We start from the raw sequence: 22486 nt of genomic DNA on the forward strand, positions 1-22486 counted from the left end.
CCACCAAACCAGCTTTACAACAAATGCTAAAGGACCTTCTCTAGGTAGGAAACACAGAGGAGAAAAAGACCCACAAAAACAAACCCAAAACGATTAAGAAAATGGTAATTGGAACAGACATATCAATAATTACCTTGAATGTAAATGGATTAAATGCTCCAACCAAGACAGACTGGCTGAATGGATACAAAAACAAGACCCGTATATATGCTGTCTATAAGAGACCCACTTCAGACCTAGGGACACATACAGACTGAAAGTGAGGGGATGGAAAAAGATATTCTATGCAGATGGAAAACACAGGAAAGCTGGAGTAACAATACTTATATCAAATAAAATAGACTTTAAAATAAAGACTATTATAAGAGATAAGGAAGGACACTATATAATGATCAAGGGATCAATCCAAGGAGAAAACATAACAATTATAAATATTTATACACCCAACATAGGAGCACCTCAATACAAAAGGCAAATGCTAGTAGCCTTTAAAGGGAAAATCGACAGTAACACAATAATAGTGGGGGCCTTTAACACCCCACTTACCCCAATAGACAGATCATCCAGACAGAAAATAAATAAGGAAACACAAGCTTTAAATGACACAATAGACCAGATAGATTTAAATATTTATAGGACATTCCACCCGAAAGCGACAGAATACACTTTCTTCTCAAGTGCACACGGAACATTCTCCAGGATAGATCATATCTTGGGTCACAAATCAAGCCTTGGTAAATTCAAGAAAATTGAAATCGTATCAAGTATCTTTTCCAACCACAATACTATGAGACTAGATATCCATTACAGGAAAAAGTCTGTAAAAAATACAAGCAAATGGAGGCTAAACAATATGCTACTAAATAACCAGAGATCACTGAGGAAATCAAAGAGGAAATCAGAAAATACCTAGAAACAAATGACAATGAAAACACGACAACCCAAAACCTATGGGTTGTAGCAACAGCAGTTCTAAGAGGGAAGTTTATAGCGATACAATCTTACCTCAAGAAACAAGAAACATCTCAAATAATCAACCTAACCTTACACCTAAAGCAATTAGAGAAAGAAGAACAAAAATACCCCAAAATTAGCAGAAGGAAAGAAATCATAAGATCAGATCAGAAATAAATTAAAGAGAAATGAAGGAAATGATAGCAAAGATCAATAAAACTAAAAGTTGGTTCTTTGAGAAGATAAACAAAATGATAAGCCATTAGCCAGGCTCATCAAGAAAATAAGGGTGAAGACTCAAATCAATAGAATTAGAAATGAAAAAGGAGAAGTATCAACTGACCCTGCAGAAATACAAAGGATCATGAGAGATTATTAAAAGCAACTATATGCAAATAAAATGGACAACCTGGAATAAATGGACGAATTCTTAGAAAAGCACAACCTTCTGAGACTGAACCAGGAAGAAATAGAAAATATAAACAGACCAATCACAAGCACTGAAATTGAGACTGGGATTAAAAATCTTCCAACAAAAGCCCAGGACCAGATGGCTTCACAGGCGAATTCTGTCAAACATTTAGAGAAGAGCTAACACCTATATCCTTCTCAAACTCTTCCAAAATATACCAGAGGGAGGAACACTCCCAAACTCATTCTACAAGGCCACCACCGTCACCCTGATACCAAAACCAGACAAAGATGTCACAAAGAAAGTAAACTACAGGCCAATATCACTGATGAACGTAGATGCAAAAATCCTCAATAAAATACTAGCCAACAGAATCCAACAGCACATTAAAAGGATCATACACCATGATGAAGCGGGGTTTATCCCAGGAATGCAAGGATTCTTCAATATATGCGAATCAATCAATGTGAAACACGATATTTACAAATTGAACGAAAAATACCATATGATCATCTCAATAGATGCAGAAAAAGTTTTCAACAAAATTCAACACCCATTTATGATAAAAACCCTCCAGAAAGTAGGCTTATTGGGAACTTACCTCAACATAATAAAGGCCATATATAACAAACCACAGCCAAGATCGTTTTCAGTGGTGAAAAACTGTGTAACCATTTAGTCTAAGATCTGGAACAAGACAAGGTTGCCTACACTCACCACTGTTATTCAACGTAGTTTTGAAAGTTTTAGCCACAGCAGTCTGAGAAGAAAAGGAAATAAAAGGAATCCAAATTGGGAAAGAAGACATAAAGCTGTCTGTTTGCAGATGACATGATACCATACATACAGAATCCTAAGGATGCTACCAGAAAGCTACTAGAGCTAATCAATGAATTTGGTAAAGTAGCCGGATACAAAATTAATGCTCAGAAACCTCTTGCATTCCTATACACTAATGATGAAAAATCTGAAAGACAAATTAAGGAAACACTCCTATTTACCATTGCAAGAAAAAGAATAAAATACCTAGGAATAGGGCTTCCCTGGTGGCGCAGTGGTTGAGAGTCCGCCTGCCAATGCAGGGGATGCAGGTTTGTGCCCTGGTCCGGGAAGATCCCACATGCTGCAGAGCAGCTGGACCCGTGAGCCATGGCCGCTGAGCCTGCGCGTCCGGAGCCTGTGCTCTGCAATGGGAGAGGCCACAACAGTGAGAGGCCTGCATACTGCAAAAAAAAAAAAAAAAAAAAAAAACAACCCTAGGAATAAACCTACCTCAGGAGACAAAAGTCCTGTATGCAGAAAAGTATAACACAATGATGAATGAAATTAAAGATGATAGAAACAGATGGAGAGATATACCATGTTCTTGGATTGGAAGAATCAACATTGTGAAAATGACTCTACTACCCAAAGCAATCTACAGATTCAGTGCAATCCCTATCAAACTACCAATGGCATTTTTCACAGAACTAGAACAAAAAATGTCACAATTTGTATGGAAACACAAAAGACCCCAAATAGCCAAAGCAATCTTGAGAAAGAAAAACGGAGCTGGAGGAATCAGGCTCCCTGACTTCAGACTATACACCAAGCCACAGTAATCAAGACAGTATGGTACTAGCACAAAAACAGAAATATAGATCAATGGAACAGGATAGAAAGCCCAGAGATAAACCCACACACATATAGTCACCTTATTTTTGATAAAGGAGGCAAGAATATACAATGGAGAAAAGACAGCCTTTTCAATAAGTGGTGCTGGGAAAACTGGACAGCGACATGTAAAAGAATGAAGTTGGGGCTTCGCTGGTGGCGCAGTGGTTGAGAGTCCGCCTGCCAATGCAGGGGACACAGGTTCATGCCCCGGTCCGGGAAGATCCCACATGCCACGGAGCGGCTGTGCCCGTGAGCCATGGCCGCTGAGCCTGTGCCTCCGGAGCCTGCGCTCCATAACGGGAGAGGCCACAACAGTGAGAGGCCCGCGTAACGCAAAAAAAAAAAAAAAAAAGAAAAAAAAAGAATGAAATTGGAACACTCCTTAACACCATACACAAAAAGAAACTCAAAATGGAGTAAAGACGTAAATGTAAGGTCAGACACTGTTAAACTCTTAGTAGAAATCATAGGCAGAACACTCTATGACATAAAACACAGCAAGATCCTTTTTGATCCACCTCCTAGAGACATGGAAATAAAAACAAAAGTAAACAAATGGGACCTAATGAAACTTAAAAGCTTTTGCACAGCAAAGGAAACCATAAACAAGACTAAAAGACAACCCTCAGGATGGGAGAAAATATTTGCAAATGAAGCAATTGACAAAGGATTAATCTCCAAAATTTACAAGCAGCTCAATATCAATAAAGCAGACAACCCAATCCAAAAGTGGGCAGAAGACCTAAATAGACATTTCTCCAAAGAAGGTGTACAGATTGCCAACAAACACATGAAAGGATGCTCAACATCAGTAATCATTAGAGAAATGCAGATCAAAACTACAATGAGGTATCATCTCACACTGGTCAGAATGGCCATCATCAATAAATCTAGAAACAATAAATGCTGGAGAGGGTGTGGAGAAAAGGGAGCCCTCTTGCAGTGTTGGTGGGAATGTAAATTGATACAGCCACTATGGAGAACAGTATGGAGTTTCCTTAAAAAACTAAAAACAGAGCTACCATATGACCCAGCAACCCCACTACTCGGCATATACCCTGAGAAAACCATAATTCAAAAAGAGTCATGTACCACTTGACTGTTCATTTCAGCTCTGTTTACAATAGCCAGGACATGGAAGCAACCTAAGTGTCCATTGATACTTAGAAGATGTGGCACATATACGTGATGGAATATTAGCCATAAAAAGAAACAAAATTGAGTTATTTGTAGTGAGGTGGGTGGACCTAGAGTCTGTCATACAGACTGAAATAAGTCAGAAAGAGAAAAACAAAAACTGTATGCTAACACATATATATGGAATGTAAAAAAAAAAAACGGTTCTGAAGAAACTAGGTGCAGGACAGGAAGACACAGATGTAGAGAATTGACTTGAGGACACAGGGAGGGGGAAGGGCAAGCTGGGAAGAAGTGAGAGAGTGCCATGGACCTATATGTACTGCCAAATGTAAAATAGATAGCTAGTCGGAAGCAGCCGCATAGCACAGGGAGATCAGGTAGGTGCTTTGTGACCACCTAGAGGGGTGGGATATGGAGGGTGGGAAGGAGACGGAAGAGGGAGGAGATATGGGGATTTATATATATGTACAGCTGATTCACTTTGTTATAAAGCAGAAACTAACACGTATTTGTGAAGCAATTATACTCCAAAAAAGATGTTTAAAAAAAAAAAAGACTGGAGTGAGGGGAAGACTGGGGAAGCTCCAAGGGGAATGATATGACAGCAGAGAATACCAGGGTGTTTGCCATGCACCATGGCAGGCATACTTAGTGTATTTTATTCCTTATATAATTGAAAAGAGTATGACTAGGGGAATGAGAGCAGATATATTCTTGAATTCTGGCTGAGGGTGACAAATTGAAGTTAAAAACCAATTTAAAGAGGTAATATATTTATAGAATTTGTCAACGTACCTTTGGGAATATAAATAAATATTTCACATGCTCGTATCGTATTACCTTAAGTTCCTTAAGCAAAAAGACTAAGGTAATTTTTGTACTCCCAACATTTCTTTCTTTATGAAATTGCACATAATAATTGCTCAATAAATGGTGAATTAAATAAAATAGGTAACTTTGATCTCAGAAAGTGTACAGTCTCTTTGCAGAGACTGAATATAATCATCTGGAAAGTTAAATAAGAGTACATGGTTGGGGCTTCCCTGGTGGCACAGTGGTTGAGAGTCCGCCTGCTGATGCAGGGGACGTGGGTTCGTGCCCCGGTCCTGGAAGATCCCACATGCCATGGAGCGGCTGTGTCCGTGAGCCATGGCCGCTGAGCCTGCGGGTCCGGAGCCTGTGCTCCGCAATGGGAGAGGCCCACATACCGCAAAAAAAAAAAAAAAAAAAAAAAAAAAGAGTACATGGTTGTATGTATTAAGTGCACAGTAGACTGTAGAATTCTCTATATAAATTCAGAGAAATGCATTGTTATGAGGTGGTTAAAATTGATAGATAATCTTTGGATTATTTAAAGTTTAGCTAAAGTTCCAATTCCTGCTCTGTTATTAATTGGCTAGATGACCTTGCAGATTATTTAAACTCTTCTGTTGCTATATTTATTCTTCTGTAAAATGGGGCTATTGTTATATAGCCAATAGCCTATTGGGCTGTTGAGGTTTAAACAAGAGAGTGAATGTGCAGTGCTTTAGATAGTGATTGGCACATATAAGCCTTCTATAGATGGTAGAGAAATAAAGGTTTCTTGGAGTAGGTGAGACTGAAGCCAGATCCTGAGGAATAGGTAGAGTTTAGACAATTGGGGAAGAAGGATATATATCATGAATTATAGGTCTGACATTTAAATTGCTTTGTGACCTTTGGCAAGTCTCTGAGATTCTCTGTGCCTGGTTTTCCTTCTTATAAAAAATGGGTTTTTGTAGTTATAGTGCTTGATGTATGCATAGCTGGTGCTCTTATCATAGTTGCTCTTATCATAGATGTGGTTATTGTCACTGATGTCATCATCATTGTCATCATTGTTGTCATCATAATCATCAGGGTAGGAGATAGACAAGACTTTGGCTGTCTTGGAGCTGATGTGTCAGGGAATGGAGGGAATGGAGGGAACCAAGATTTATAATTGGGGAAGGGTCTTATTGCAAAATCTCTCTTCAAATGAAAGAACTATTAGAAAAATAGAAAACTTTGATTATGATTACAGGGATTTAAGCTGCCTACTGTGTCCAGGATGTGGGCTTTCTATAGAATAAATTTTATTTCACATCAATTTTTTTGAAACAAACTAATGATACCAGGTTGTACTTTTGCAATGGCTGTTTTCTTACCTTTTTTTGTTATGTTTGTTTGTTTTTTACCTTTTGAGTAAAGCTCTTTTGAGAAGGATCCAAATTTTGTGTTTTTACCATACTGAAACCTATTATAAGATACATAGTTAAAATGACTATGCAGCTTGCTGTTGTGACCACATACATTTGGAATGAGCTTTGAAGATGTTAAGTTGTTGATGCAGAAAATCACGATAAGGCAGTAGAATTATTTTTATTAAGCCAGTAGAAATTATATCTATATTCCAAAAAAGAAATCTTTGTCCTTTTGGTATTCATGTCAGAGTTAGTGATAATTCATATAGTTTCAGCTACTAGTTTTGTGTTAATAAGCCTTTTCCTTAATTATTTTTTCTCTTTAGAACGATATCGCATCCAGAGTGAACAATTTGAGGATCTTTGGCTCATAACAAATGAGCTTATTATCCGCCTTCAGGAATATTTTGAAAAACAGGGAATCAAAGATTTCGCATGTTCTTTTTCTGGATCTATGCCCCTTCAAGAATATTTCGAGTTGATTGATCATCATTTTGAGGTGTGTATGATCATAACCCGTATCATCTGTAATTTTTCAATATATGAAAGAAAGATGCTACAGAGGTAAGGATTCTAGTATACATGCTATTAGGCAGTGTACATCAAGTTGTTATTCTTATGTGGATGGTGGGGTTGTGAATCTGTTCCTGCCCTCTTGCCCAGTTTGTGATCAATTGCACACTTTTACAGAGTGGCTGCCTGGAGCTGTGGTCTGGCCTCAGAGCAGAGCTGGTTTAATTCTCCCACATGGGGATTTAACCTTTGACCCCAATAACCCAGTGTTAAAACTATTTGAGTTTATTGGCAGCCAATTGGCTAACTAATTCTAGCAGGCCATAAATGAGGTGTGATTATAAAGTAAAGTGATTTTTCCTTTTCATTTTTAACAAGCACACCAGAACTTCTGCATCTGAATGAGGGTTAATCACGTAAAATATTCTCCAGTATCTGGCACAATGGGTGCTTAGTAAATGCTGAATGATTAAATGTCTAAATTAATGAGATCTGACAGTGACTTTGTTGCCTGGATATATTTGCATTTCTTCTTTGGAAGTACCTTCAGAGCCTGTGTTAGATTCTCTTGAGTATCTTGAGGGTGTCAAATCTTCATCCTTTGAAGACTGATTTGATATTTGGAAATAGTCAGGAGTCATGTTTTGTGAAAAAAATTGGACAATGAAAGTCATTGTTTTAAGTCCCATGTGTTAAAAAAAAAATTCACCAGGCTCTTCTTATTTGCCTATAAGTAGACTCTGTAGGGAATTACAAAGAGGAATTTCAAAAAAATTTTGCACTTTGTTTAAGGAAACATTGGTTCCCTAGAGTGGCTACTTTTTAAGGAATCAATAGGTTTTTGCATTTCAATTTGTAAACTATGGTGTGTGTTGTGTGTGTGTGTGTGTGTGCACATGCGTGCGTGCGTGCGTGTGTGTGTGTGTGTGTTAGAGAGAGAGGATGAGAGAGAGAAAGAGGGAGTGAGAGAGAGAATACGTCATGTAAATTGTCAGTCACATGAGCATTCTACTTAATGTTCAATCCCTTGAACATTCTAAGAGCATTGACTTTAACCTACAAATAAAGACTTCTTTGAATACAGTGTGAACATAAAGGGAAAATTTCAGTGCATACCATCCCATGGCAGATAAGACGGCATTATCAAATAAATTGAATTTATTTGGGTCTTCCCTCATCTAAGCTGATAATATTGTATAGGACAGTATACTTTGACCAAATTGTGGCACCAAAATCAATAGTTTGGGAAATACGTTTAGGTACTCTAAGTATTGAGAACCTTTATAATTCTCTAGGATATATCTTAAGAAATTCCTGCTTCACTGTGCAAAACTGGGGTCCAGTGACTTATGGAAGAGAGTCCACAGAAAGACTATACTAATTACCTATTTGTAATATTTAAAATAAAAATATATTAGATTCTAATTGACTATGTTTGACATACAGTCCGCCTCCCTCCTCCCCGCCTTATTTGCTAGCTAGTAAATCACTGGAGTTTCTACATCAGGGATATTTCCTTTCTGGGGAGGGACTTAGGGAATGTGGTGACCTATTAGGCACTTTTGTTACACAGTTAAAAAGGGCATGCTATACTTCCTTTGCTCTCTGGCGCCACTCTACTTTTTTTTTTTTTTTTTGCGGTACCCGGGCCTCTCACTGTTGTGGCCTCTCCCGTTGCGAAGCACAGGCTCCAGCAGCCATGACTCACGGGACCAGCCGCTCCGCGGCATGTGGGATCTTCCCGGACCCGGGCACGAACCCGCATCCCCTGCATCGGCAGGCGGACTCTCAACCACTGCGCCACCAGGGAAGCCATATATATATATTTTTTTAATATGACTTTAAACTTTGAATCAAGGTGGCTTTTGGAATCTATGTGTCCCTTTAGTGTAAGCTCCCTGAAAACAGGAATTTTTGTCTGTTTTATTCATTGTTGTAATTCCTGGAGTCTAGAACACTGCGTGGCACTAAAATCAATAAATATATGTTAAATGTTGAAATTCTGACATGTGAAAACATTTCAATCACTGCTCTTTTGTTACATGTTCAAAGGAATGATAACCTGGCTGATGTCTCAGTTTTGAGAATATTTTAAAAAATTTTTGTTTCATGAATTGAGGAAATAAAGTATAGCAGGAAATCATATAATTAAAAGGGTGAATTATTGATAACTCTAATATTCTTTTTTAAAAATTTAGTTGTTACGTCACTTAACTTTTGGTAATGAAAGTTTTTTTTTTTCCTTCAAGAGAATATACTTTGATTTAGTTAGCTACTTAATGCTTCTGAAACTGGGGTTAAAGGAAGTTAATAAAATTCCAAGTTTTTTTTCCAATCATGTGTCTGTTCTCCATACATGCACTGAAAAGGTAAGGAAGTTTGGTTTGATATCAGAAATGTAAACTATAATATGTTTGATTTCTGAACATTTTGAATATGATATTTACTTCAGAACTAGTTATGACTGTTTTGTTAAGTTGAATTAGCAGTTCACATGATCTGCGTTCATGGAGTATTCCCTATGACTTTGACTAGCTTTCTTTATTTTAATTGTATTAAATTCAAAAGTTATGAGAGGAGTTATACTGAAAAGAGTCATTTCTGATTCTCTTCCTCCCACTATTCAGTCTCCTCTTTGGAGGCAATTTTTGGTGTACAGTTTCTTGTTACCTTTCTAGAACTATTCTATGCAGTCACAACTATGTTACTATATAGATTTAAAAAAATACATGAATGATATTCTGTATTTCAGTTTTGCTTTATTTCATTCAATGCATCTTTGGCTAGCATTGCTTATCAGTACCTGGTGGTCCTGCAAAGTCCTCTTTATTTATTCAACCTGTTCCTCTATTGATGAGTATTTTGATTATTAACATTATCTTACTATAATAGCAACAGAAAAAATCCTATAATGAATATCCTTGTGTGTACATTACTTTTTGCAAGCTCACCCCTAGGATAAATTCCTGGAAGTGGGATTGCCAGGTCAAACGCTGTATGTTTGAGAGCTATTTGTATTAACTTTTCTTTGAATTTTGCCCACTTTTCTATTGGATTGTTGCTCTTCTTCTTACTCATTTGTTTGGGTTGTGGTCCTTTTTCATCAATTTGTAGATGCTTTCTAGATATTATAGGCATGTTTTTTTGTCTCTGTGGTTATTGCTATTATTTTTTACAGTTTGCTGTTTGTCTTATCACTTTACTTATAATGTTTTTCTCTACCTTTTTCCTTAACCACGTAGAATTAAAAAAAATGTTTTTTAGTTAGTAATTTATCAGGGGTGTGTGTGTGTATGTGTGGCTTTTGACTTATAAAGATCTGTCTCATGCTAAGATTATTTTTAAAAATATAATTTTCTAATGCTTTGTTGTGTTTAAACTTTTGATTCCTCTGCAATTGATTTTGTTGTAAAGACTGGGGGAAAAATCCTTGTTCCTTTTTTCCCTTATGTATTTAATCAGTTGTCACAAACATTTATTGAATGATCTATCTTTATCCCAATGACAACTGGGCCATTTTTACTAAATTTCTATTTGACCTGTTTCACTGTATCATCTATGTATTCATGTATCAAATACCACAGTTTTAATTCTCTAAACTCTGTAACACACTTAAATTTCTTCTTTACTCTTTTCAAACTTTTATTGGCATTGCCAGTATCCTTACTTTAGACACGTTTTGTTGTGCACATTTAACCTGAATTAAAGAAATTCTTCATTGTAGTTGCGGATAAATGGTGAAAAATTAGAAGAACTCTTATCTGAAAGAGCTGTACAATTTCGGGCCATTCAACGCCGGCTATTAACAAGGTTCAAAGATAAAACACCTGGTCCTCTCCAACACCTGGACACCTTGCTAGATGGAACTTACAAGCAGGTTAGTATAATACAGTGATAGTTTTATACTACTGGATATAATTTTTTCCCTCACCCTAGAGTCATGTACCAGACTATCAAGATAAGGTATTTCTTTCCTATGTATTATGGAGCAGGAAATAGCACACAAGCTTTAGAGTCAGAATTTAAAGTCAAGCTCTGCTACTTTCTAATTATGTGACCTTGTGTAAATTAGATTAGATCCATCCATATTTTACTTCCCAGGGTTGTTGTGAGGATTTTCCATCTCTTATGTGAAGCACGCAGCTTAATGCCAGGCACATAGGATATGCTCGATAAATAGTACTATTATGATTAGTGTTATTATTGGACAATTCTTAGTACATCCCATAATTCTCATCATAATTCTCAAATTGTCTTATAGAGCAATTAGATTACACTTCTAGTTTTATGTCAGTTGATGCTTTGAGATGGAATTCTTTTTTTAAAATTTATTTTATTAAAGTGTAGTTGGTTTACAATGTGTAAATTTCTGCTGTACAGCAAAGTGATTCAGTTATACATATATACATTCTTTTTCATATTCTTTTCCATTATGGTTTATCACAGGATATTGAATATAGTTCCCTGTGCTATAGAGTAAGACCTTGTTGTTCATCCATTCTGTATATAATAGTTTGCATCTGCTAATCCCAAACTCCCAATCCATCCTGCACCATCCCCTTGGCAACCACAAGTCTGTTCTCTATGTCTGTGAGTCTCTTACATAGGTAAGTTCGTTTATGTCCTATTTTATATTCCACATATAAGTGATATCATATGGTATTTGTCTTTCTCTTTCTTACTACACTTAGTATGAGAATCTCTAGGTCCATCCATGTTGCTGTAATCACATTATTTCATTCTTTTTAATGGCTGAGTAGTATTCCATTGTATATATGTACCACATCTTCTTTATCTATTCATCTGTCATTGGACATTTAGGTTGTTTCCATGTCTTGGCTATTGTGAATAGTGCTATGAATAGTAAGGGTGCATGTACCTTTTTGAATTATAGTTTTGTCTGGATATATACCCAGGAGTGGGCTTGCTGGATCATATGGCACCTCTATTTTTAGTTTTTAAGGAACCTCCATACTGCTTTCCATAGTGGCCACACCAACTTACATTCCCACCAACAGTGAAGGAGGGTTCCCTTTTCTCCATACCCTCTCCAGCATCTGTTATTTGTAGACTTTTTAATGATGGCCATTCTGACCGTTGTGAGGTGGTGCCTCATTGCAGTTTTGATTTGCATTTCTCTAATAATTAGCGATGTTGAGCATCTTTTCATGTGTCTGTTGATCATGAGATGGAATTCTTAAATAGCCCTTTGTTCTAAATCAAAAAGTCTATTTTCTTCATCTTCCTGATTCGTCCTTCTACCAGTGGTTTATCATTTGCATGACTTGGGTGATCTGGGTCTCACTCTTAAGGTATTATGGCTTCAAAAACTATTCAAAATTATCATCTCAGGCTTGAAATAATAATTTTTAAAATTCAAATTTCATGGGTCATGCCTCTGCCAGTTCCACTATAAAGAAGTCAGCTTTGAATAACTGCATTATGTCTTCTCATATTTCTATACAATATCACTGATCTGTTTCAGAATCGGTGTTGGTGATATGAATATTCTGTTGATTTTTTGATTGAATTTTTTTGTTGAGATAGTTGTGTATTCCCATGCAGTTATAACAAAAAATACAGCTAAATCTCATGTATCCTTTACCCACTTTCTTCCAGTAGTAGCATTTTGTAAAACTATAGCATAATATCACAACCAGGGTATTGACATTGATAAAATCTATAGATTTTCTTCAGATTTCCACAATTTTACTTATACTCATTTGTGGGTGTATTAAGTTCTATACAGTTTTATCACACATGCAGGTTTGTGTATCCACCACCACGTTCAAGACACCAAACAGCTCCATCACACGAGACTCCCTCATGTTGCCTTTTATTAACAGAATTCCCCTCCCGTCCACTGCGCTCTACCACATTCTGTTGTTTTTGAAAGAACGAATCAGGTATTTTTTTTATATAGTTGGCTTTTCTAGAGGAAAGAAAAATAGCTTACCATGTAAACATCAATAAATGTATTGATAATACATTTGCTTCTTGAAATTTTCATTGTTATTTGAAAATTAGTAGCAATTTGAGGGACAGTCTATAACAATAGTAGGGTATTGGAAAGAACACTGGGCTTGAAGTCCAAAGACCCCAGTTCTGTCACTTATTAGCTATGCGGCTTTTGGCAATTCCCTTACCTTCCCAGAACTTCAGTTTCTTTCTGTAAAATGGAATAACTACTCACTGTGTTGTTACAAAGATTCTATTCCATAATGGATGTAGAAATGCTTGGTAAATTGTTCTACAAATATAGACTGCCAGTTTCTTTTGTGCTGGAGCAATTATGTGACTCTTAGGTTAGTTGACACTAACGCTCTTTCTGTTCCCAGACTTCTTTTTTCTCTCTTTGGTGCACTTTTTGTTTTGTTTTCCTCCTCCTTCTTCTTCATATCTCTTTGATGACTTATCTCATTCTTAGGTTTCTTGCCACACCTGCACTTGGGGCTGAAGAAGCTGAATCTTATCTTTAATGGTGCTGTATCTTTTTGTGGACACAATGGCAGAGGGGTCTTTAAAGGGGTTTGATGAGGGTGCTTGATTTAATGCTTTCCATATTTTCTATATAGCAAGACTTCCTTTGTCTTTTATACATTCTCAGTTCTGGGGTTTATTTTTTTATGCTTAACTCCAGGTTGGGTTTTTCCATGATTTTTAGTATGGACAAGATGATCAAAACCATAGAGTTTTGCTTGAATTTATGTGTTAAGTCTCCATTCTTTTTAGATCAAAAAAGAGAATGAACAAGCTTTTGAAAGAAACATATGAATACTGTAAGAAATTTGACTTAGTTTTAATGCAATTTACTACTTAGTTTTATTATATATACTAAGATTATACAAAATGCTAAATTCTCGAACTTAGTTCTTTATCATCTTCTCAGAAATATGATCACTTTTGTATGTTTTTGTGTCTTTCTAGACCTCTTTTCTTTCATTCAAAAACAAAATGTTGTTTTGTGAGGCTAAAAAATTCATAAATAGTATCATACTATATGTATTAGTCTGCCTCTCTTTTTTGTTTTTCTTCCAACAGTATGTACTGGAGCTCTTTTCACACTATGTAGATCTACTTCTCTATTGGTAATGGCTGCATAGTATTCTGTAATCTAGACATTCTGTAGTATGGAAAAACACAGTTTATTGAAAGATAAATCTCAAAAATAGTTTTAATGCTGAGTCTAACACTGAGAAAAATCCCTTTTAGACAATTCTATTGTGACTAGACAGGTGTATGACATACCTCACTATCACATACCTTTGGTTTAGTGTAAACTTATCTTTATACTTTCCCTGGCTAGGGGGCAGATTACTTGGATGACTTACTTGGCAGATTAGCCAAGCCCATGAAATAATGATTTGTGCTAGAGCCTGTCCTTACTCTCCATGGCATAACACCATTTCATGAGTGTCACTAGATTTGTAAAGTGTTTTCCTAATGTGTCAGTTTAAAATTAGTTCTGCTACCTGTGTGGAGTCCTTGTTTTCTCATGTGCAAGAAGCTTTTAATTTTCTCTTTTCTGTGCATCTTAGTGCCACTTTAGTTTTAGTTGGATAAGCATTCTGAGCTGTACATTGATAAATTTACTTCTTGTCCATTTATCACCAGGCATCTGGAAGATGCTATATTGTCATCATTTAATGAAGTGGTGATAATTGGTTTATGTGAAAATAGAAGCAGAAGTCAGTATCCTCCTAAAACTAGTGTGTAAACTCTCTGAAGGCAGGGACCTTTTTTTTCTTTTGTCTTATTCACTACTATATTCTTAGCACAATACATTTCTTGTCATGTTATAGGTGCTTAATAAACATTTGTTCTAGGAATGAATGCTTTCTTGCCACCAAGATAATTTCTTGAAACTGGATGTCTTGGATAAGGGCAATCCTACAAAGAACAGAGCAGCAGAGAATTCTTTCAGTTCAGGCTCATGAATCATTAGGATGATTTATTCTAAAATCCTCAAAAGCCACTAAAAAAATGAAACTCTTCTCGCTTCCTAAATAATATTGTTGGAGGACTCAGGTAAACTGCCGTAGCTGGGAAGGTTTTATCGCTGAAAATTCTTGACTAAAGAAATCTTTTCTATTCCTTTTTTGTGAGTATGTGTGTGCCAGAGTTAAGTATGAAATAATCATCTGTTGAAATATCTCAATGCAGATACAGAGGTTAAATTTCATCATATTGTAAGTATAATGAAAATTTCATCATATTCTAAGTGTAATGAGAATTATTTGAGATCTTTCAGTATTAATACCTGTCCAGAAGCATGAAAAGTTTGATTGTCTTCATTTTCCATTTACGTAATTGTTGGGTTCTTTCTCTTGGAAACAAAATTTCTTTCATAAAATGTATCCTCTGAACAGTGAGGATAGGATGTAGAAATGTAGAACTGAGGAAGTTTGGGGGTCTTATGGGTGCTAGATATCCAGGAACTGCTATGAATTCCAATAAAGTCCTTAGGACAAACTGAAAGTGAAGCCCAAGTCCCTTCATATACGAATGATTAAGCATTGCTGAGTTGGCTGTAATGGGAAATAGTTGGTATGGTACATTTACTCGTGTAATAGAGTTAGTGATGGTACGTTCGCGGGTTCTGAGGTCAAAGTTTGGCTTACTAGCTCTGCACTCAGTAATGATAGCTATTGTTATTTAGGAACCCAAAAGTCAATTTACCAGGTACAGGGATAGGTAAGGTCAGGGTGGGAGGGCAGAATGGCTTCTGTGCCCTTGGTGTTTAGCAGAAACTCTGGGTACCACTAGTTTACATGGTGAGGCCAGTGAAGTGGGTCTCCAATCTTCGAGTGACTTGGGATGTAGGTGCCTTTGAATCTGGTCCAGCAAGAGCCTGTTAGAGAAAGCCACTGCTTCTAAGGTTGCGGTAAGACATCCAACATTGTTTCCTTTAAATGCATGCTAATAAATGTTCTAGGGTTTGAAGTGGTATATCTGACTTATTCTAGTATAATGATTAAGAACTCTGTGTCTAGAGACAACTTACTTGTATTCCAGTCCTGGCTCTGTGACCTTGGGCAAATTACTTAAACAAAAAGAAAGCCAAAACCCTCCTAAACCTCAGTTTTCCCATCTGTAGAATGGTGCCTCCTTCATTGGCTTGTTGTGAGGACTGAAATGTGTAAAGACATTAATTGCTTAGAATAGTGCTTGGAACACAATAATCTCTCAACAAATGTTAACTACAATTCTGAGGATAGTTTTTCATCTTTATTTGACTAATAAGTTATGCCATATCAAAAATGGTGCTATTTATTGATCAGAAAAAAGAGGTTATAATACATCATCTTTCTGAAACTTCACTATCTGTCAGCATCACAAATCTAGATCTCAGCTAAGAAACATGAAGATCATGTATCCTCAGGGGCATCCCCAAACTCCTCTAGCATACCTGCCTTGGGTGTTTGGTTCCAGAGAGGATACCAAAAGGAAAGGCGCTTCAGGATCATGAGGTCAAGTGGCCATCTTCCCAAAATCCCTGATTGTTTCATCTGGATGTATTCTTAGAAGGAAAATTGCTCAATCAGAAAATATTTCTCACTCACACACACACACCACACACACACACGTACGCATACATATTGCTTAGCAAAAATGTACTAAATTATAGTTACTCCAGCAGTATATAAAAATGTCTATTTTGTAGGTATTATTGTTTTGATCTTTACAATTCTTAACTGAAAAAATAATTTGACTGTTATTTCAATCTTTCTTTCTTTGCTTACCAGTGAGATTGAACATTTAAAAAATGTTAATTGGCCATTTATCTTTCTTCTCTTGTGATTTACATATGTAAAACCTTTTGTTCAATAGTATATCAGGTAGTTCAGCTTTTTCTTATTTTGTGTATATTAAGAGTGGCAATCTTTTAGCATACTTCTGTCATGCATAAAAAATACCTTGTGTATGTAAGGAATGTAATCTCTCTTCATATGTAAAAGAAGTTTTACCAATTTGGCATTTGCCTTTTATTTTTATTTATGATGTTTTTTAGACAAGTAAAATTTATAAAGTATTTACATAATAAAGTCTATTCATCTTTTTCCTTTAGGTTTCTCTGTCTAGGAAAGTCTTCCCATGCCAAGAGTATTATCGACCTATAATTTATTTTAACATTTTTATGCTATTATTCCTTTTTTTTTTTTTTTTTTTTTGCGGTGTGCGGGCCTCTCACTGTTGTGGCCTCTCCCGTTGCGGAGCACAGGCTCCGGACGCGCAGGCTCAGCTGCCATGGCTCACGAGCCCAGCTGCTCCGCGGCATGTGGGATCTTCCTGGACCGGGGCACGAACTCGTGTCCCCTGCATCGGCAGGCGGACTCTCAACCACTGCGCCACCAGGGAAGCCTGCTATTATTCTTTATATATACTTTCTTAATCCATCTGGAATGTATTCTGCAATTTAGTGAGAAGCTAATCTCCTCGCCAAAAATGGTGAGCTAGTTGTCTCAGCCCCTGTTAACTGCATAATCCATTTTTCTCTTACAGAGCTGAAATACTACTTGTATCATTTAACAATTTTACTGTACAGCAAACTACCCCAAACTTTAGTGGTTTAAAACAACAGTTCATTATTGTTCATGAGTCTCTGAATCAGCTGGGCAGTTCTGTTGGCCTGGGCCACGGTTGGCTGTTCTTGTTTGAATTCACTCCTGTGTCTCTGGTTAACTGGTTGCTCAGCTGGGGACTGGATGGCCTAGGATGTGCTTACTTACGTATTGGCATTTGGCTCACAGTTAGATGGGGTGATTGTACCACATGTCTCTCCTGTGTGGCAGGCTGGCCTGGGCTTGTTTACATGGTGGCTACAGGTCCTGGTGCACAAGTATTCTTCAAGGCTCTGCCTGTGCCATGTCTCTAACTCCCCATTGGTTTTGACGAACCCAGATCAAAGGGTTGGGGAAATAGACTCTGCTTCTTTATTTGAGTCGAGAACTGTGGGCAGTTTTACAATTTACCCTAATTCTAAATGAGCATATACTAAATTAGCAAAGTGTTTTGAAAGATAATTTTTTTCAACCTTTCCTAATCCTTGAACTTAGGTTTTCTATACTTTTAACTTTGAAACCTAAATTTTTGTTGTTATTAAAATTGTATTAATTCATAATCAGTTATGGTCTATGGATTTTAAAGATAATTTCTCTTATAATTAGATTTATCAAGAGTTATTTAAAGCAAACAGAGCATCTGTGCTGTTTTCAGGCTAGTGAAACTGCCTGAATACTTACCTATGTGCTTAGTTATGGTCAGTTGTTTCGGGGATGGAATCTGTTATCTAGTCTCCTTGTAGGTCCCCACCATAGTCCTGTCCAGGGTGGGCGTTATGGGTGTGTGATCTATGCAGTCACAGAGCCCTGTGTTTGGTTGAATGCTCTGTGGTAGCCGTCGTGAAATTCTTAATACTTTTTGAACAAGAGGCCCCATATTTTCATTTTGCCCTGGGCCCCTCAAATAATGTAGGTGGTTCTTGCCCTGTTGGGATACTAACTAACTTTTAATGAGTAGAACAAGACAATTGGGAGCTCAAATACAGAGTAGAATTCAAAGACATACTGGTTTTATTACCACTACCCCAAAACCACCTGTAAGTTTCCCCAAAGATGAACAAAAAGGGATGCAGTGGGCATCAATGAGCTCCTCTGAAGAGCTCAAAGACTTCTTTCTGGGAAAGGCATCTTGGTTAACTGACAATGAAGTGACAAGGGTTATCTCATTTAAGAGTATCATCCTGCAATTAGCTGTCTCTAGGCACGTTGTGGGTGGCAGCCTTTTTTTAGATTTCCATCCTGTGGGTCACTGGCTTTAAGAGGCACCGTGAATAGTTATGAGTTTGGGTGCACAAAGGCTTCAGCCAACCACTTTTCTCCTGTTTTTAACTGCAGGTTATTTCTTATATCCTTATCTTTGATTGGACAGGAACCCCAAAACCACAGCACCACATTATACTTTTAGTACCATGCCTTTCCTGTATAGTATCTACTTACCATCACATCAGACTTCACTGGGGGCATCTACCAAGCACCCTTTACTGAGGTCATCCTATAGCTGAGGCTAGAAGAGAGGACTAGACTATCACTCTGGGAAAAGCACCCCGTGATTCTTACATGGGAAGGATGTGGTTTCCCGTGAATGAGGATTTTCCAGTTGCTCACCACAATTTCTATAATTTATTCTAGAATTTTGGGAAAAAAGTCTTACTTTTGAAAGAACTTTCACCTTTACTTCTAGTTCTAGAGGCATAATGTTGAAAGAAAGTAACCGTGTCAAGAATTTCTTTTTTTCAGCAGTTAGAAACCTAAATTTCCTCATTTGGATAATTGGAATCCTGCTTTGTCAACCAACTGAATATATTTTTGGAGGACCTAAGAAAAAAAGTATGGGGAGAGAAGGGAAATTCATGTTTATTGAGCATCTATTGAGTCTGAGGTACATTTCATTTATTTATCATTTTATACAGCCATCTTGTGAGGGTGGCATTCTTGTTTCCATTTTATGGATGAAGAACTTGAGACATACAACAGGGTTAAACAACCTGCTCAGTGTTACACAGTTATTAAGCCATCTATTCCAAAGTCCATGTTTTAGTATGTCATGTGGCATTTGTACTTAAATTATTTCCAGGTGGGAAATAGACATCATAGTTTTCTTTAGGAAAACTACAGTCAGGTTGAAGAAAAAGCAGATTTGTGAAAAATATTTGTACATATTTATGATGTGTATATATTCATGATCATCCAATATTCATTGTATATACACCTATCAGAAGGTAACAAAATCTTCTGGAGAGTTCCCCAAATGTGTATTACATCTGAAACTTGGGTATCAGAGGAAGAGGTGAGTTTGTTAATTTAACTGATACTGAAGTTCAGTTTCTTTGCCATCAAATGCTAGTGCTTATTGCATTTGGCAGAAAAGCTTTGGAAAATAAGTTCTCTGATGTTCTAAAATTTTCACGTGTATTTGTTTGTCAAAGCAGGACTCATTAGTTGAATTGAAATAGGGGAAATTTAGACTTACCCTATGGTTTGGCTGTGTTTTGATGCTTTTATGTGTACTAAGATTTTTTTTTTCTCTGCTTGAACACTACCCCTCTGTTGTAACAGGGGAAAAGTGTTTACTAATCTAAAAGTTTAATTGTGTCAGATGACATATGTGTGATGTAATGACTGATAGCCATTAATGTTTTAGAAAGGCACTTGGCTGGTTTTTCTTTTCTGCAAAACAGAGGCTGTATTAGGCATAATTTTAAACAGAGATCCTGTGGTTTGGAGTTTGCTATTTGTTACTTTTTCTGTACTTAAAACTTCCTTCTACTCTGTTTATTTGTGTGTTATTGATATATAAAAATCATTTTAAGTCACGCAAAAATCTAAGAGCTTTTCGGTCTGTGACTTTTTAAATGAGCATGATATTGGCTGATAACACAAAGGAATATGTGATGAAACCATTCAGAGGCCTACTTTCCTCTTTGCATTGGCAAGTAAAAAACAATATGCTGATAGACTGAGAAGGAAGTATCAGGGATTTGATGATGTTGCTGCATTTGTTTTCCTTATAACCACTTAAGAGCTAAGAAAAAGTTCTTTCTCTTCCAAAGGAGATGGAATAAACAGATGATAAAGGGAGCACAAAAAAATGTAACCATATGTTTGGGGATGAATGGGAGAGGTAAGTTAAAAAAAATAAAAGGATGGGATGGCAGTAAAAAAATGGAGTTTGCATGTTTTCACCCTATAATTCTATTCTTGGATGTTTATCTAAGAAAATAGTTCACAAAGGAAAAAAAATACATTCATCAAGTTGTTCATTTACAGTATTAATCACCTTTGCAAGAAATTGTAAATCAGCTTTCATTTCTTAGAAATGAAAAATAAAAAAAAGATATATCATTTCTTATTATTTTAAAAACTGGAATAATATAAAATATTTTATTTATTATTATTATTTTTTAATTAATTTATTTAATTTATTTATTTTTGGCTGCATTGGGTCCTTGCTGAATGTGCATGGGCTTTCTCTAGTTGCGGCGAGCAGGGACCACTCTTGGTTGCAGTGTGCAGGATCTAGAGCACAGGCTCAGCAGCTGTGGCACATGGGCTTAGTTGCTCCGCGGCATGTGGGATCCTCCTGGACCAGGGCTCGAACCCATGTCCCCTGCATTGGCAGGCAGACTCCTAACCACTGCGCCACCAGGGAAGCCCCTAAAACATTTTAAATAATTGGAAAGCGCAGATTAGTATATAGTAAGTTTCCAATAGATGTATCTATAATACATAAGTGTGCAAAGATTTGGAAGGAATACATAAAAAATGACATACATTTGTTTTAGATGACTTTAAATTCTTAAATAATTAAAAAAATTGTTATAATCATAATTTTTTAAGTGTGAATTTTTTTTCACAATATGTGAATGTACTTAACACTACTGAACTGTACACTTAAAAATACCTAAGGTGGTAAATTTTATGTTCTGTTTTACCACAATTAAAAAGAATAATAACTTTTTGAAAACTGGGATGTGGTCAGAAACCCATGGTTGTCATTGGTTTTAATTTTTTTTTTTGCAGTGTAGATTAAACATAACTTTTTTTTTTTTAACAATCCTATTCACTTTTTTTTTAAACAACTTTATTAGAGTATAATTGCTTTACAATGGTGTTAGTTTCTGCTTTATAACAAAGTGAATCAGCTATACATATATCCCCATATTTCCTCCCTCTTGCGTCTCCCTCCCTCCCACCCTCCCTATCCCACCCCTCTAGGTGGTCACAGAGCACCAAGCTGATCTCCCTGTGCTATGCGGCTGCTTCCCACTAGCTATCTATTTTACATTTGGTAGTATATATAAGTCCATGCCACTCTCTCACTTCGTCCCAGCTTACCCTTCCCCCTCCCCGTGTCCTCAAGTCCATTCTCTAGTAGGTCTGCATCTTTATTCCTGTCCTGCCTCTAGGTTCTTCATAACCATTTTTTTGTTTTGTTTTAGATTCTATATATATGTGTTAGCATACGGTATTTGTTTTTCTCTTTCTGACTTCACTATGTATGACAAACTCTAGGTCCATCCACCTCACTACAAATCACTCAGTTTCATTTCTTTTTATGGCTAATATTTCATTGTATATATATGCCACATCTTCTTTATCCATTCATCTGTTGATGGACACTTAGGTTGCTTCTATGTCCTGGCTATTGTAAATAGAGCGGCAATGAACATTATGGTGCATGACTCATTTTGAATTATTTTCTCAGGGTATGTGCCCAGTAGCGGAGTTTTTGCGTCGTATGGTAGTTCTATTTTTAGTTTTTTAAGGAACCTCCATAATGTTCTCCATAGTGGCTGTATCAATTCACATTCCCATCAACAGTGCAAGAGGGTTCCCTTTTCTCCACACCCTCTCCAGTATTTACTGTTTGTAGATGTTTTGATGATGGCCATTCTGACCGGTGTGAGGTGATACCTCCTTGTAGTTTTGATTTGCATTTCTCTAATGATTAATGATGTTGAGCATTCTTTCATGTGTTTGTCTTCTACCCATTTTTGGATTGGGTTGTTTGTGTTTTTTATCGAGCTGCATGAGCTGCTTGTATA

At 36.7% G+C, this 22486-nt stretch overlaps 1 protein-coding gene across 3 annotated transcripts in view; it reads left to right on the forward strand.

The window, feature by feature from the left end:
• BBS9 (Bardet-Biedl syndrome 9) overlaps window positions 1–22486 on the forward strand; it is a 442846-nt gene that overhangs the window by 220184 nt on the left and 200176 nt on the right. For all 3 annotated transcript variants that reach the window (XM_067746666.1, XM_067746668.1, XM_067746667.1), the window contains 2 exons: window positions 6693–6865; window positions 10604–10756. In XM_067746666.1, coding sequence (XP_067602767.1) covers window positions 6693–6865; window positions 10604–10756 — 326 coding nt within the window. The remainder of the gene's footprint in view (window positions 1–6692; window positions 6866–10603; window positions 10757–22486) is intronic.

The sequence above is a fragment of the Pseudorca crassidens genome, chromosome 8, assembly GCF_039906515.1.
Source record: "Pseudorca crassidens isolate mPseCra1 chromosome 8, mPseCra1.hap1, whole genome shotgun sequence".
Classification (NCBI taxonomy): Eukaryota; Metazoa; Chordata; class Mammalia; order Artiodactyla; family Delphinidae; genus Pseudorca; species Pseudorca crassidens.